This window comes from Strigops habroptila, chromosome 19 (genome assembly GCF_004027225.2).
Source record: "Strigops habroptila isolate Jane chromosome 19, bStrHab1.2.pri, whole genome shotgun sequence".
NCBI classification, from domain to species: domain Eukaryota; kingdom Metazoa; phylum Chordata; class Aves; order Psittaciformes; family Psittacidae; genus Strigops; species Strigops habroptila.
In genome coordinates, this window is record NC_044295.2 from 4,666,443 (window position 1) to 4,682,168 (window position 15,726).

A 15,726-nucleotide genomic window follows, 5' to 3' on the forward strand; every position below is an offset into this window, starting at 1 on the left:
TAAGATCATCAAGTCCAACCGTTCCCCAGCACTGCCAAGGCCACCACTAACCCATGGCACTGAGGGCCTCGGCTACGCTTCCAGGGACAGTGACTCCAGCACTGCCCTGGGCAGCCTGTTCCATGCCACAGCTTGGGCTTGAAGACAGAATTTGCCAGCAACAGGAAGGTCAAAGACCCCACGTTCAAGGTGACTCAGAGGCTTGCAATGAGCAGGCGCTGGTCCCAGCCATCCATCCCTGTAATTCCCCTTGTCCTCATCTTTCACACACCTCCAAAAGGGATTTTAAGGTGGCCCCTGCTCCTGTCATAAGGTTACACAATTGGAGTTCTTGTGAATTCAATGCTTTATGCAACAGCAGAGTGTGAATGCACAAATGCACACCTCTCCTCCCCACCACCACTAATACCAGCCAAGATGCAGGCAGGCTTTCCACAGTACAAGCAGGTTGCCTGAGGACAGTCTTTCCCTACCTCCTGAACTGAAGATGATTCAATTATTGACAGGAAGAGGTTACAAAAATGGACTGAAAATGGCCTGAAATTAAACTTCAGCTCCAGGGAGGGCCGAGACATGAGCCACAGCTTGAAAAGCAAAGGGGGCTGCTAGGTGTGAGCATGGCTCGTGGTCCCACACAGTAGTTCTTTGCCCTTTCAGCAGCGATGCAGGAGGGTTTATACTGCCCTGGGTGCCCTTAGCAAGCAACAACTGCTTTGCTGGGCTGAACTAGGCTTGGACCAGCCCTTCAGGAAGGGGTGTTGTTCCTCTGTAGCTCCTCTCATCAACAACAGACATAAGAAGGAGGTTCTTTGACTTTATTTTCTTCTACTGATTCCTGACATCGGAGATTAGCTGATACCAGACCCAGAGTCCTGCTGCTCCACCACCAGTGCTTGCACTGGGGATGTGGTTTTCAGTGCAAACTTCCAGCTGAAGGTTACTTAAACTTTCTTTTTTAAGCAAGTAAATCCTCCAAGGAGGAGATTTTTTATTCTTTTCTGCCACTATTCTCCAGGGAGAAAATATCCCTGCAGGAATCTTCCTCCCCACCATCCCACTGGGAGCTGGCTCAGCTGCCAGTTTTGCCATCCCTTGAGTATCTAGAAGCTATAAATACCCTGGGTACAACCAACCTGCCACCCACTAGCCCCCGGCGATGGGCCTGACAATGCTCACGAGCTGCAGCAATTAAAATGAGAGCTCCACAAACAAAACTGAATGAGAGTGGGGATGTCTCACTGTGCTGCACTGCACAACTCCTCCACAATGGGCAGGGAAGGGCTTTCAAAGCACATGGGGAGTTAATGCCAAGCGAGCAAATGTCACACAGAGTGGGGTGTGCTGGCAGACGGCTGGCGCTGGGCTCTTCTCCAGCACAGGACTTGGATTTATTTGTGCTGTTAGACCCTGAGGGCTGGCTCTGCTCTGTGCACAGCAGCCCAGAGATGATCATGGCGAGCACAGCTTTTTGTATATAACAGTTCTTGTAGCAAAATGAAGGTGATTCAAGGAGATACCATGTCCCTGGTCCTCAAAGTTATCAGCAACTGCAGGGCCCCCACATCCTGAGGATCCCTTTACAACAGGTCCATAGCACTTCTGACCTCTTCTGACCTATTTCGGGTTGTTATTGGGGGGGAGGGAATGAGAACGCTCCATTAACTGGATCCGCTCTGACAGCAGAAGGGTTTGGGGACACCAGGTTGTGTGCGGCTGCAGCATGGGTCAGATGAACCCCATCCCAACCCAGACTACCAGCAATTTTTCTTTTTCCAGGGGCAAAAAAGGAGTCTTTTAAATCCATGCTGGCCAGTTCTGCCTGGGCTGACAAACCTCCCCATGAGGAAGCAGCCATGGAAGATCATCAAACCAGGGCTATGGAATAAGCTACAGATGAGACCCAAGCACACTGTGGATCTGTTGTTACTCGATTGTCCCTACGAGATCTCGTCAGGTACGGGAGAGCAATGGGTTGTTGTGAACAGAAGTGCTTTGGTTCCAGGCACTGTGATTTAGTTATCACAGAAGATAAAGAGATGACTTGCACCCAGTGGATGAGCATCTTCAAAGGTGAAACTGGACTCACCTCCTTTTGTTGCCATCAGATGGAAGCCAGCAGTGGTCCTGGCAGTGATGGTTTCATGTATCAAGGGACAGGCTGACATTCTCTGCTCTGTGTTCATCACAAAGTCAATTCAAAGAGCCGATGCTCCCTTGTAAGGTGTAACATGTAGGAATACGTCTGTGGGTTGAACAGCTTTGGAGTTGGTCATCTGAAAACTCTTGCCAAAATTATAAGCTATCTTCTGCCAGAGAGAAGTTGCAGCAGAAGCACCATGCCTGGGATGTACTGTGAGCTCACCTGGTTCCAAACATCACCATGCGAGAAAGGCCACCATCATGTGCTTGTCCAGTTCTCAGCACATTCCTTGAGATAGATGTCATGGGCCTGTTCAGTCTAGAGAAGAGCAGACCAAGAGGGGGTCCCATCAATGCAGATCAATAGCTCAAAGGTTAATGGTGCCAGACTCTTTTCAGTGGTGCCCAGTGACAGGATGAGGAGCAATGGCCATAAACTAAAACACAACAAGTTTCACCTCAACATGAGGAAGAACTTCTTTCCATTGAGGGTGGCAGAGCCCTGGCACAGGCTGCCCAGGAGGGGCTGGAATCTCCTCTCTGGAGACATTAAAACCCACCATGGACACGTTCCTGTGTGACCTGCTCTGGGTGGCCCTGCCTTGGCAGGGGGTTGGGCTGGATGATCTCCAGAGGTTCCTTCAACCCTGATGGTTCTGTGATCATAGTCACTGAGTAGGGAGAAGCTGGAAGCCAAACCACTCTGCACTGGGTATCTCAGCTTGGTTTTCTTCTCTGCTTTGCTTTGACTCCCTGAACAATCCCCCCTGGTTTTTCTGCACTTTATGCTTCCTGAGCATCATTAATGAACATCTCTTCAGTTGATAATGAAATAGCAGGAAAATTAGCCACAAGCTCAAAGCCTGTAAACCCCAGAGAAATGCCATGTCACTCACATAGAGTTCAGACACCTGCTGGGACTGATCCTCTCTCTAATAGGTCCATGTCTTTCGTGTACTGAGGACTCCAGAGCTGGACACAGAACTGCAGGTGGGAGTGATTCATCTCAGACCAATGGCTCCACAGGAAACCCATTATTCCCTGTTCTTCCTGTGAATGATGTTTCTCCCACTAAGCTGAAGCTTTTCACAGGAGCGTATGGCTCCTCCATGCATTTCTTACCTCAGGGATACATTTGGCAAAGCTTTAAAATCATCCAATTCAGCTGCTTTGAGATGAAAAGCCAGTGTTCTGGTTCAAAAGATGTTTGGGCACTTATGGCTAATGATGGTAAAATAAAATCAATATGGAGATGCAAATGGTCCAAGGCAAAAGGAGATGTCATGAATCACTGAACTGTTTGGCCTGATTTCATTTGCTTTTCTTTTTCCCTTCACAGTTTGAGCAAAGTTCTGCTTTTTCCTCCCAATTTGGAGCATTAACCCACTTTGAAAATCCAAACTAGTTGATTGTTTTCCATCCAGCCTTGGAATTAGTCCATTGCTGTGATGTGCCATGGTTTCTACTATGGCTGCAGTGTCCTACTCAACTGTAACATAGAGGAGGAATGAGTGTTTGGTGATTGAACTCCTCCTTCCTGGGGAACAATGAATAGACACCAGCAGTGCTGCTGCAGGACCACGAGAGTTTCAGTCTCAGTTACTGACACAGAGGAGGGAGCTTAAGGCTTAACTTTGAGAGCAGAGAATGTCTCTAGGAGGGAGCCACAAGGCAGATCTGGCTGGCTTTGTGATAGCTCAGCATCGGGGAGATAATGGCAATCTCCAGATATCAAGGGATGTTGCTGCCAAGAAAGGAAAGGAAATATTTATGGTGGAAGAGAGTTCAAAGGCAGCATGGCTGAGCTGCTCGTGTGAAAACAGAGGTGGGATGGTCTAGGCTGAGCAGTAAGGAAACATATTAGCCTGTGAAATTAGCCTCCTGAATGTGCGAGAGTTAGAAACTCCATCATTTGGGATGCTCAAAATTACACCAAACAAGACCTGAGTGAGTTCCCTCCAGGGAGCAATCATAAACGAGTTCAGACAGGTCTCTCCTGCCTCCCCACCTCTGCATTTCACTATATTTTCTCATATAACTGCAAGGGTCAGTGAGGAAATTATTATCTCCATGTCCCCAGTGGTCCCATGATGCCTGCCCTCAATCAGAGCTACACATTCCTACACCCTCCTGCCAACAGGCTATGGGATGGCCCTGCCAGGCAGCTGGGATTTGTTTCCCCAGGGATGTTTGACCCCTGAAAGAAGGGAAATTGGATGTACAGCCTGTGCACGCAGGCTGTCACATGTCATGTCCCTGGGGCACAGTTATCACAACAGTGCCACTGACTCCAACCTGCTCCATCACCAACTGCTTGAGGACAAGAGAAGCAGTTTGGCACCACCGGCCTCTGCACCATGTTATCAGGGGAATGATGAAAAGAAGCAGGAAAGGAAAAGGGGAGGCAGAAGTTCCCAAAGGAGCTTGGTAATATGCCTGTTAGGAGATACAAAATAGACCTAAAGGCTTTCCCTGAAGCTCAAGGATTATAATACCTGTGCTGGGGCAGGCAACATGAATGCTGGCAAAGGTTGGCTGCTGCCAGATATGAAGAGATCTTTGTAGAGGAAAAGCTTCACCATCCAAAGGGAGCGAAATAGGAGCCTCAGCTCTTGACTGATGTGTCTGCAGCAGGCAGCAGAGGAGAAAGTGCCTTTGCTTTTGCTGCCAGCAACAGAAGGAAGAAAGCTTCACTGCAATGCTGCTGAGATGGGCAGAGGTCAGACTGCTCCCAGACCTACCCAGCAGCTCCCTCCTAGGGAAAGAAGAGACTGTCCATCTCTGTGCTATGAAAGCCTGTGTGTGATCCCTGCCCACCTCTAACTGGATGTCCTTGGGCTGCACCATATTCCCTGCACCTTCCAGGTGCTCTCCTGTGTCTCAATGCTGCATCATATCCCTGATGGATTTCATCTGAAGCAGAGCAGAGACGGAAATCCACGGCTTCCAGCTCTGAGCAAACAACCCAGTCCACAGATCCAGCATCCCACCCTGTTTGCCAACCACTGCATTTCTGTTTGCTCCCGCTTTCAGAGAGATGCTAAATTACCCCTAATTGCAACTCAAATTGAGGAACTATGACAGCCATCAGCACAGGGGAAAACAGCCAGAAAGGAGAAGGTGCTGTCAGCTATGGCAGGGATTCAGAGCGACTTTTCTCCCAGTGTTCCAGGATATTTTGATACCAGGGTGAGACCAAGTGAGGAGACATTTTCATCCCAGAAGAGCAATTGTCTGCTTTAAAAAGGTATAAAGCTGCTGGGGAAAAAAGACTTAAATTTGAAGTGACCATATAGCCATAAATGCAACTTTGTCAGCAATTTGCTATAATGGGGAATGACTCAGAACCACAAAACAAAGGGGAAAATCTCTTCATTTGTTCGAGAGGAAAAAGAGACGTATCCTTCTTTAAAACAGAACTGAAAGCTCTGCAATATTAGATTGAATTCAGAGCAAAAACTGCAGAGAAAATACTCCTGAGTACCTGGTCCCAATCCTATCACTGCCTCACTCTAACTGTTAATACTTGCTCCTGTTATTCACAACAGAGGGGTGTGAAAGTGGTGTGTAAATCAGTAAAGAGACAGATAAATCAACTCTGGAACTCACTGCACTCTTATTTTGCTGCATCAGGTGATGTTTCAAGCTGCCACTTTTCCAGTGGGGCAGAAAACCCTGCGTCCTGTGGCCAGAGGAGTGTGTGGCTTGTGCAAGGAGGGCAGGATGGGAAGAAATGAGCCCAAATGGGGAATAATAGACCCTATAAGCCCAAAACATTCTCCAGTTTGTGACTTCTCTCCTGCTCCATGTGCCTGACACACACCAAAATCTAAGCAGAGCCTTGTAGTCATGCAAGCAACATGCAAGAGGTTTCCCCCCAAAAGCTCCTCTACCATATGTAACCCACTTGCTGTGTTAAAGACTCATCATGAAGATGAATGATCCTTTCTGATGTGATAACATGAGCCAGTAGCTGGGGCCATCTCCCTGCGCCTTGAAAGGCAAAGCAAAGCATTGAGTCTGACCTGGATCATCTGCATCCACAGGGAAGGAGTGAGACAGACTCTCCAGTAATTACCCTGGGATGCTAATGACACTTAGAGCATTTACAATCATCTCCCTGAATTAAATGGGGCAGCTGAAGCACACAAAGGGCAGCAGGAGACCTTGACATGCCAGAGGTGAAATCTCAGCAGGTCCAAATGGTTTGCAGCAGCAAGATTGTGAACAGGATTTAAGAGCAGAGGATGGCCTTAGGGCCTCAAATATGACTGCAAAGTACTGCTGCACTTTTGATTTCTACTTGGCTGGCTGTGTCTGTATCATGAAGGAAACCTGTTTCCCCTCTGAACCAGTGAGACCAGATGTGGCCTTTGGAGGATACCCAGGGAGGGGAACAGGGGATCTCCATCCTTGCAATCCACAGGCACAATGCCACAGCAGAGCTGGACAAAGCTCACACGTTAAAAGTTAGGAACTATCTGCCCAAATAGCAACCCAAATGCAATGCTGCCATTCCTGGGAAATGAAATCCCTACACAGAGAAGTTTCTTTTTGTTTGGTTAAAACCTGCATTGATTCTAATCTAAGCCTCACATTGCCTCGCCTTCTGCCTGGTACTGAAGGGGTCACTGGGGATATCTCAGCAGGAAGTTTCTAAATGAAATGTATTTCAAGACAAGCCTTTGCGCTAAGAACATCTCTATCTTATCAAAGCGCCTTGTTCCCTGGTTTATTTTTACACCAAATCTGCCCAGATGTGCGCTGTGAGGCTGTACAGGCTGCGGCACCCAGCCGTGCCTCTGCCTCACACCAGCCCTGCAAGGCCAGGGCAGGAATTCAGGCATTTGCTACCCTCTGCTGTCCTCCTCCTGCTATTTCACCTCCCTCTAGCAGAGGCCACCGCTGTTGCCCTCTCTCCTTTATGTCTCTAAGTCACCTGCCATAGGGGCATCATCATCCTTCACATCAGAAGACGCTGAGCCTTTCGAGGTGCCTTTAGCCTGAGCATCCTGCCCCCCTCAACCCCTTGCTCCCGCAAACCACTCAAACCCACTTCCCAAAGCTCCGTACACAGAGTAGCAGTGCTTCACTCCATCCTCCAGCCTGCTTTTATACACTGTCCTTTGTGCTTCCTACATGGTCCCCCTGCCCCTATCCCGACCCTTGTGCTGCTCCTCCCTCTGCATTGCTCACAGATAAGAAACAGCTCACGGGAGAGCTGGATTCTGACTTCCTGCATCACCAGGGTTAATCCTGAGGTGCTATCAGTGCAGCTCCTGCCTTTATTAACAACCCTTGGCCCTTCAAAGAGGAAAACAAGCGAAGAGATAAATACCAGCCTTGTTGCTTTGGTGCCCACGTTGAATATTTATCACCACCGCCGTATTTATCACAGGAAGAGAGATCAGGGCATAATTCCTTCATAATGACCCAGGTTCAACTGGCTCCAGATAGGATCTGAAGTGTGGATTTTCTTTCTCTGCACTGGTTGTGTACAGAGAGCTGTGCTGCTCTCCCTTGGGAAGCCGCATGCCACGGCCTGTCCCAAGGGCTGGGGTTTTCCCTGCATTGCCAAAACAACTTAGTGATCGCCTACAATTGCTCCCAGAGCAGAATATAGTCACCAAAGCATCAGTCCCAGTCTGAAATGAAGAGACCTAGCAGCTATGGTGACATTCCAGGTGGTGTTCCTTGGATCCGGCTCTAGAATCCACTGCTCTGGGGCAGTGAAAGCCCAAAGGATCTCTTCAGGAGGCATCATGACTTCAAGAGATGCAGCTCTGGCTCCCATGGGCCCTCAAGCGCTGCAGAAAGGGGCACATTCCCTTTGTGCTAAGCAGAACAGAGGGATCGGGACCTCATGGCTAGGAGCCAGCCATGGTCATAAAGCACTTGATCCTCTTGTAGCCCTGCAGTAGTTCCTTGGATGCCCTTGGGGAGTCCCAAAGGAACCAGGACACCTCCTCATTCAGTGCTGCAGCTGGTGACTGTTTTGTTTGACATATTTAATCTCCACCAGAGATCAAACTTGGGCACTTCTGTCTCCTTGTAAACCTGTACCTAGATGTACCCCAGCCATAACCAAATTTAACTTCATTTCTGGCAATCCAGGTCTCCTCTGCAAATTTTAGGGAACTGAGGTGAGTTAAAACAGACTCAAACCCTGTGAGATCTGCCAGCAGGGAACAGGGAGGGACAGCGACAGAGACAGAAAGTGGGTCTGTGTTTGTACAGCACAATAGGATGCTGCTCCATCCCTGGGCATTGCTGCAGTCCATACGAGCCAAGGAAAAATTAAACCTCCTTGATGCAAAACACCCACAAATCCCATATCTCTTTTTTCCAGCCATGTAGGGATGCAGAAACTAGAGACACTCCTGTATCAATTCTTATTTATAAATGGAGTTTGCATGTGAATGTAACTTGCATCACTCTTTTGGAGGGAGAAAGGTTAATTCCTAGTCGGAACAGCACCGAGAATGATCTTGCTATGTACTTACTGATGCAGTGCTTGTGCTCTCTCCAACATAAGCAAATGAATAACAAGTGCTGTAAGATGGTACGAAAGTAAATCTGTATTCCTGGCACTTTACTATGGATAACCCAAGTTCAGCTTCATACTTCAGGCTTCATGAGCCTGAATTTTGCAGTTCAAGCAGAGATCCAAACTCTTTGCTATGTAAGATGGGTATCCCTCCTCCTGCTGCTGCAGCACGTGTTCAGTCACTGTACCAGATAGGAGGGAACACAGAGCCCCACACCATAAACTGAAAGGAAACCTTCATTAATGATGCTGCTTGCACAAGTCTGTCATTTTATCCCAAGAAATTTTAGGCCAGACTTTTGCTTAAACTGCCAGTAAAACTTGAGATCTGGGGTGAGGGGTATATAGCTTTTTGCTTTTTAAAGAAACACTAAGGATTCATTCAAGCCATTATGCACCAGTGAAGCTTTCTCTATAGGCGCAGCCTGAAAACAACCAGCCTACAGAGACGCTTGCTCAGCCTTGCCCTTTCCTTCGGCTCTGGCCAAGATGAAGGGGTGAGGATCTGGCTCCCACCCTTCCCAGCCACAGGGCTGGAAAGTGCAAGGTTTTAACCTGATTTTCCCATGTTTCATCATTCTGGGAGGACGGGCAGAGAGGCTGCCTTTGCTTATCATGGTTTCCCCCATGGTGCTTTCAGCTGTCTCTAAGTTGTTGTGTGTTCTTTATTCCTGTTGTATCTGAAACGAAGTGGTGGGTGTTTTCTGATATCTCTTGGGTTTGTTGTGGGTTTTTTTAACTTGTGCTGTTTTCTCATGTATACATCTTTTTTCACAAGCCAGGAGGATGATTTGAACATATTTACCCTAAAAGCACTTCTCCCTCTCCCTACACCCCGCCTCCAGAAACCCTGGTACGAGTATCTCCTTGTCCTTCCCTCTCATCATCTCTCTTACCATGTCTCTTCAATTAGGTTTTCCCCAACGATATTTCCTCTAATGCAATGTTCCCAGATGATCCCCAGAAGAAGGGCCATGTTTCCTACACAGCCCAGACCTGATGAGCATGACCAAGGTGGGCAGGAGACACGCTGCTGCTGTGAGCCGTCACTAAGGTGACAGGGAGAAGCAGCAGACTCCTCATTGCCATGGTAACAAGATGTTCCACACTGCGCAGTGGGGCAGGATGCTCTGTGCTTCACGTGTCTGGCCAGACTTTGGGGGACCCTGGGTCTTGGGGATCATGGGGATCCTGACTTTGGTGCTTTGTAGCTGCTCAGGTAAAAGATCACTGTGGAGGTGGATATGTTGTGGTCTGACTCCTTGGAGGGCCGACAGGAGCCTTGGAGAGGAGACCAGCGTGAGGTGAGCACTGGTCAAGCTGATCCTGAGTGCTGCCACTCTGCTTTCCTCCTAGGACAGACAGCTTCCCTGCCTTGGGCCCTGCCACCCGCTTCCAGCTGGGAACACCAAGGGGGTGAGACCTGCAAAGCATTCCTGGCCCATGCACAGTTCTTTCCTGGATGAAGCAGTCTCCCCATCCAGCTTGTGTCCTGCTGTTGATGACAGGACTGTGTCCTCTCTGCCAACTCTGCCAATGACCTGGGCAGAGGATGTAGCTTTCCAGTCACAGCCAAGACAAGCAGAGATGGCCCAAGGTGCCTCCGTGGTCTCCACCAGCTCACCACATCCTCACCACAGCTCCTGACATTTTCTCTTCCCTAGGCACACAACAAACCTCATCCCTGTGGGATGGTCCCGAGTGGGGCTGAGTCCATCCACACGCCACACAGGTTCCCAGCCTGTTCCAGTGGTTTCTCAACCCTCTTCTCTCCTCAGCTCCAGGTCTATTTTTTGCAATGCCCTGAGATTCCTCAAATGTGTCCCCTGCTTTTGTCTCTCTTTCTCTGGCATAGGCTTTGTCTTCATCCACATGGAGAGCAGCCTGTACTCACTGCCCTGCAGCCCTATTGAAATGGAGGTGGCTGATCCCACCTACCGCTGGGGACAGGACAGGACAGGTAAGGTCCTCAGTCAGGAGCAAGCAGCAGCGATGGGCTCACCTGTGGAGCAGGTGAGGGGTACACGAAGACTGGGGTTTTATGAGATTGCATGTGCTGAACTACAGAAAGGACACAGATTATGGGGTAATTCCATAGGGGGTAATACTTGCCCCTTTTTCTGTCCTAATAAGGTCTGAGAGGTTCTGTTAAGAAAGTTTTTGGGCATTTAGATGATTCTTTTGCAGATGGTGACACTGCTGGCAGGGGAGAAGGCTCCGGATTTCTTAATTTCTTCTTCTCTCTCCCTTAATAACTTATCAGAGACAGAAGGGGAAGAGCAGCTTTTGGGAGTCCTTGTAGAGTCTCAGGATTGGCTTAAGGAGACCAAATCTGGGGCAGACCAGGGGAGCATGACATAGCCACCAGGAACTGGGCCAGCTCAGCACAGGACAGCCAACTGCTGGTGATCACCATCAACCCCTCTGTCTCCTGCACTAGTTCCCAGGTTGCTCTTAGTCGCCAAAGAGGGACATCTCCTCTTCCAACACTTCCAAGCAGCCGATAGTGGGAAGTACTCGTGCACCATCTCCTACACAAAGCGCAGGATCCCTGTGTCCCAAATGTTTCACTACAGCATCCTTGGTGAGCCCTGCGCCATGCTAAGCAGGGGGTGCAACCCAACAAGGGCAGGAAGGGTGGAGATGCCACAGGGTGAGGGGAGAGGTGGGGCCATGCTCAGCTCTCTGGACAAGGGAGCTCTCTTTTGGCAAGGGGGAAGAAACCTTTCAGGGTTTTCTCTCACAGGGTACCATGTGCCCGGAGGCCTGGACACTGTGCTGCTCTTCCACAGCAAGTTCTGTGAGGATGAGTGGACCCAAAGGTTCCTGCATGATCTACAGGAGAAGCTGAGGCAGCTAGAGATCGAGCAGCACTGCAAACTCCAGCTCAATGCCACTTTCTGCTTCCCGTCACTCAACAGCCCTTCTGATGAATTCATTGTCCAAGTACAGCTAGAAGGTAGACCCCCAGGCAGAAGCACCACAGCAGAGTCCCCAGGGGACAAGAAAGGCAGTGGGATAGAGTGAGAGGAATTCCAGCATCACAGTTTGTGCTTGGAGGGGGAAGAGAGAGGGAGGGAGCACAGGGCTGAAGGAGCTGTGTTGAAATTAGGGGCTCTTGGAAGAGTTTAATGGCCAGATTTGTTCAGGGCTTCACCCATCTCCTGATGGAGCTGGGGCAGCCTGAGTTGCACTGGTGACTTTCCATGCTCTAGTGTCCCCCTTTGGGCCCAACTGGGATGAACACTGCAACTCCCAGGACTTGCAGACGGTCACAGACTGCTACCGCAAAACAGTCCGGCACAACCTCAGGCAGGTAAGGAGGGAAAGGAGGGAGCACGGCACAGGGGGGTGTGCAATAAGGACGCTCTCTCCAGGCTCAGGAATCTTCAGCAGTGCTGGAATGATGAGGAGCACCTCTGAGGGTTTGCTCAGTGTCCATGAGCTCCCACTCAGGCTGCTGTGCAGTGTGTGTCCCCCCGTGGCTCACACACCACAGCTCTATGCACTGCGAGGATGTCTCTTAGACTCTCTGAGACCCCCACTGAGCTGTGCTTGCTCTGCCCTCCCCAGGTCCAGCTCGCCCTTACCAGGTTCTTCAAGGAGCACAAGTCCTTCCTCATCTCTAGGCCTGGTATCCCCAGCATCAAGTTCACCAATGAGTTTGTCGGCTTCTTAAGGACTGAGCAGTGCAGCGCAGGCTATGGGCAGACCAAGCAGCTCCAAAGATGTCTTGACTGTTGCAGTGAGCCAAGAGTCCACAGCCCTTTGGTCCCCCCTTTTCTTTCCCCCTGCTTGTCTCTTCCCCTTCTCATGCACAGCTCCATGTTTCCAGGTCCTTGCTGCTCTCCCCATGCCCACCCAACCCAGGGAATGTGGTGGACATTCTGTGCCCTGAAGCATCAGGGCTCGCTTTCCCTGACCCTTCATTAAATACAACTTTAACATGCTGTTGCTTAGAAAGGCCTTTCTACATGTTCTCTCCTCAGTTGTATGCCCACCAGGGATGTTCAGCCCTCCGAAGAGCAGCCAATGCTCCCTATGTCCTGTTGGGACCTACAGCATGACCCACGGGGTGGCATTTTGCACTCCCTGCAAGGATGGCATGACCACCAGAACACCAGGCACTAGCTCCATAAAAGACTGTGTCAAGAAGCGAAGGACCAAGCATGGTACACAGCTCACCCACTACTGAAGCAGGGCAGGGGGGGACTGGGGGTCTCTGAGCAGGGGGCAAGTGGTGCAGTGGGACCCCAGAGCAGCTGCCCTGTGTTGGCTATGGCAACTTCTACAGCCCTTGGAGGTCCCTTTGGAAAGAGGTAGCTCTTGTTTCTTCCATCAGCACCCCTGAAGAGATCACAGCTCTCTCACTACCCCTTCCACCAGGCCAAGGCTGAACAATCTGATTTCTCTCTTGGCATCCCCAACTTGCCTTTGAGAACCTCACTGCTAGGAGTAATGTAGGTCACAACATCACTACCTATCTCTGGGGCTGGGGACAATTAGCATCAGGATTATCTCCAGGGCCTTTAGCAGTTGGACTTCTCCATTTGAGACAGTCATACACATTTATCTCCCCTCAGCTATCTCCATCGTGCACAAGATGCCAGCCCTGCTTCTTATCGTCTTGCCAGCATTACTAATCCTCAATGTTCTCTTCATCCTGTAAGTCTGATCTCCCTCTCCCAGCATGGGACATTGCAGGGGCAGGTTGCTGGTGCTGAGTCCCCCAGCTCTATATTCCTTCTTGGAACATGAGATGAAGGAAAACCTGAGGGTGCAGGACATCAACAGTTGGGATAATCATAGAATCATAGAATGGTTTGGGTTGGAAAAGACCTGAAGATCATCTAGTTCCAACCCCCTGCCATGAGCAGGGACATCTCACACTAGACCATGTTGCCCAAGGCTCTGTCCAACCTGGCCTTGAACACTGCCAGGGATGGAGCATTCACCACTTCTCTGGGCACCCTGTGCCAGCGCCTCAGCACCCTCACAGTAAAGGACTTCTTCCTTATATCCAACCTGAACTTCCTCTGATTCAGTTTAAACCCATTACCCCTTGTCCTGTCACTGCAGTCCCTGATGAAAAGTCCCTCTCCAGCATCCTTGTAGGCCCCCCAAATAATAATGTTGGCAATAGCTCACACAGCCATCTAGGGAGTGGTTGGGTATGGCACTGGGGAATCCTGGCCCTGAGGGCTGGTGCTGGGTGGCTGCAGGGCTCCGGTGCTGGTTCCTGGCATTAAGTTACTGTTGGTTCCTGGCATTAAGTTACTGTTTTTCACTGTAGGCTTCTCTTCTGTGTCTTTGTAGAAGCTCTTGTTACTGGTTCTATCGAGATTACCATTTGCCATCTCTAAGGGCTTCCAAGACGAAAGGAAACACCATGAGGATGGAGAAGATGAGCCATTTCTTCAGGATCCCCAAGCAGGGCCCCCAGGCTCTCGCTGATGCCGGACCTGCCAGTGGCACCAGCGCATCTCAGGGGGGTGACAAGGAGCAGACAGATGGAGCACCATCCCCTGCCACGGCCTTGAACCTGGTTGGTGTGACTGATGAGATGACTCCTGTGCTGGCACCAGAGAAAAGAAGGAGCACTTTCTGAGATTCCCTCCACACACAACTGAGCAACAGCATTCCTCCAGCTACTGCTGTCCATTATTTTTGTGTCCCAAACCACCTCACACTGGCTGGAATATCGAGCAATGGAGAAGAGGGATACCCTTCTTCTCCTCTCTGAATTTCTCTTCCCAAATAGCTCTGACTACAACCACTCCTTTTGCTAATAAAGTTTTACTTCTAGTTGCACCTCTCTGCAACACTGGATGCTCCAGACACAACGGGACTTGGGGGTTACAAGGAGTGGACCTGTCATAGAGGTTGAACCACATGTTTGTCTTTAGGCATGGAAAGCATCATTCCCAGTCAGTCTTGCACTAAGGAGTGGCTCCAATTCCTTGTACCACTTTGTATACACCTCTGAAGAAGCAGCCCCTGGGAAGAGCCTAAGCCAGAGCATTTGGTGGGGTCAAGGTTATATAGGACAGGGCAGGAAAAAGCTCAGCCTCAGATCGCTTGGCTTTCAGAGCCATGTGAGGGACACAGGGCTGCGGGAAGGATTCCCACCTTCTCGGCCTCAAAGAAGGGATCTATAGCTGAAACCCAGCGGCTGTTGGAGAGTCCAGGAGAGGGCAGCAATGCAGTGCGGGAGGCACCGGTGGGTGATGTTAAGCAGAAATAGATTCTGGATCCAAAATGTGAGCAAAAGAAGGGGCTTGCTGTGCTTCTTGATGTAGAAGAAGCAAGTTCAGCGCACGGGCATTGGTCCAGCTCCAGGTCTTGGGTTCAGAATGGTACTTTCAGGGGCATTAAGCTTGTCCCATGAAACTTAAGCGGAAAGTGTGGGCTGGCAACTATCTGCTGAGGCCAAATGAAGGAAGAAATGGTGCGATTCATTGCCTGTGGACCAGTCAGCCCAACAACAGCCAGTCCCCTGGCAGGAATGCCTTGGAGAGGAGAGGAGGGAGACAAGGGAAGTGGAGAAGAGGCAGAGTAGGGTGTTGGTGTATGTGATGTCTGAGGGAAGGAGATTACAGGAGGACCACTGGTTAGCTATAAACCTCCCTGGTTCATCTGCTCCTCATAGCACTTCTCCAGCTGACAGGGCTCCTCTGTGGGACTGTAGTAGGTGATTAAACACAGCTCTGGCATCAGCAAGCTGAAGGTAGGGAAAAGGCAGTGATGGGAGTGCTGGCTTCTAGGTGTTGAGCGTAGAAGCGTGTAGAGTGGAGACCTGGAGTAAAGCCAGAGGAAATGACATGGTGGGAACAGGTAGGTCAGTTGTGGGCCCATCACCTTAAAGTTGTTCTTTTGGGCTGGAGATGAAGATTGTGCATAGTGTCCTGAGGCACAGGGACTGAGTGTGGGGACTGAGGAACACTGGGGCTTTCTCCCTTTGCTGTGGAGTCTGGATGTGCTCAACCTCCTCAGTCACTCTCAGCATCTCCCCTCTGCAGAATCCTAACAGGGGCTGCAAA

At 50.0% G+C, this 15,726-nt stretch overlaps 1 protein-coding gene across 1 annotated transcript; it reads left to right on the forward strand.

The window, feature by feature from the left end:
- The first annotated feature begins 9,784 nt into the window (after positions 1-9,784).
- Positions 9,785-14,294, forward strand: LOC115617981 (zona pellucida-binding protein 2-like). Its single transcript, XM_030509074.1, has 10 exons — positions 9,785-9,905; positions 10,043-10,102; positions 10,542-10,646; positions 11,127-11,270; positions 11,433-11,645; positions 11,902-12,002; positions 12,260-12,431; positions 12,676-12,858; positions 13,270-13,351; positions 14,003-14,294. Exons 1-10 carry the CDS (start codon positions 9,785-9,787, stop codon positions 14,292-14,294), a joined length of 1,473 nt encoding a protein of 490 aa, XP_030364934.1.
- The last annotated feature ends 1,432 nt before the right edge of the window (positions 14,295-15,726 follow it).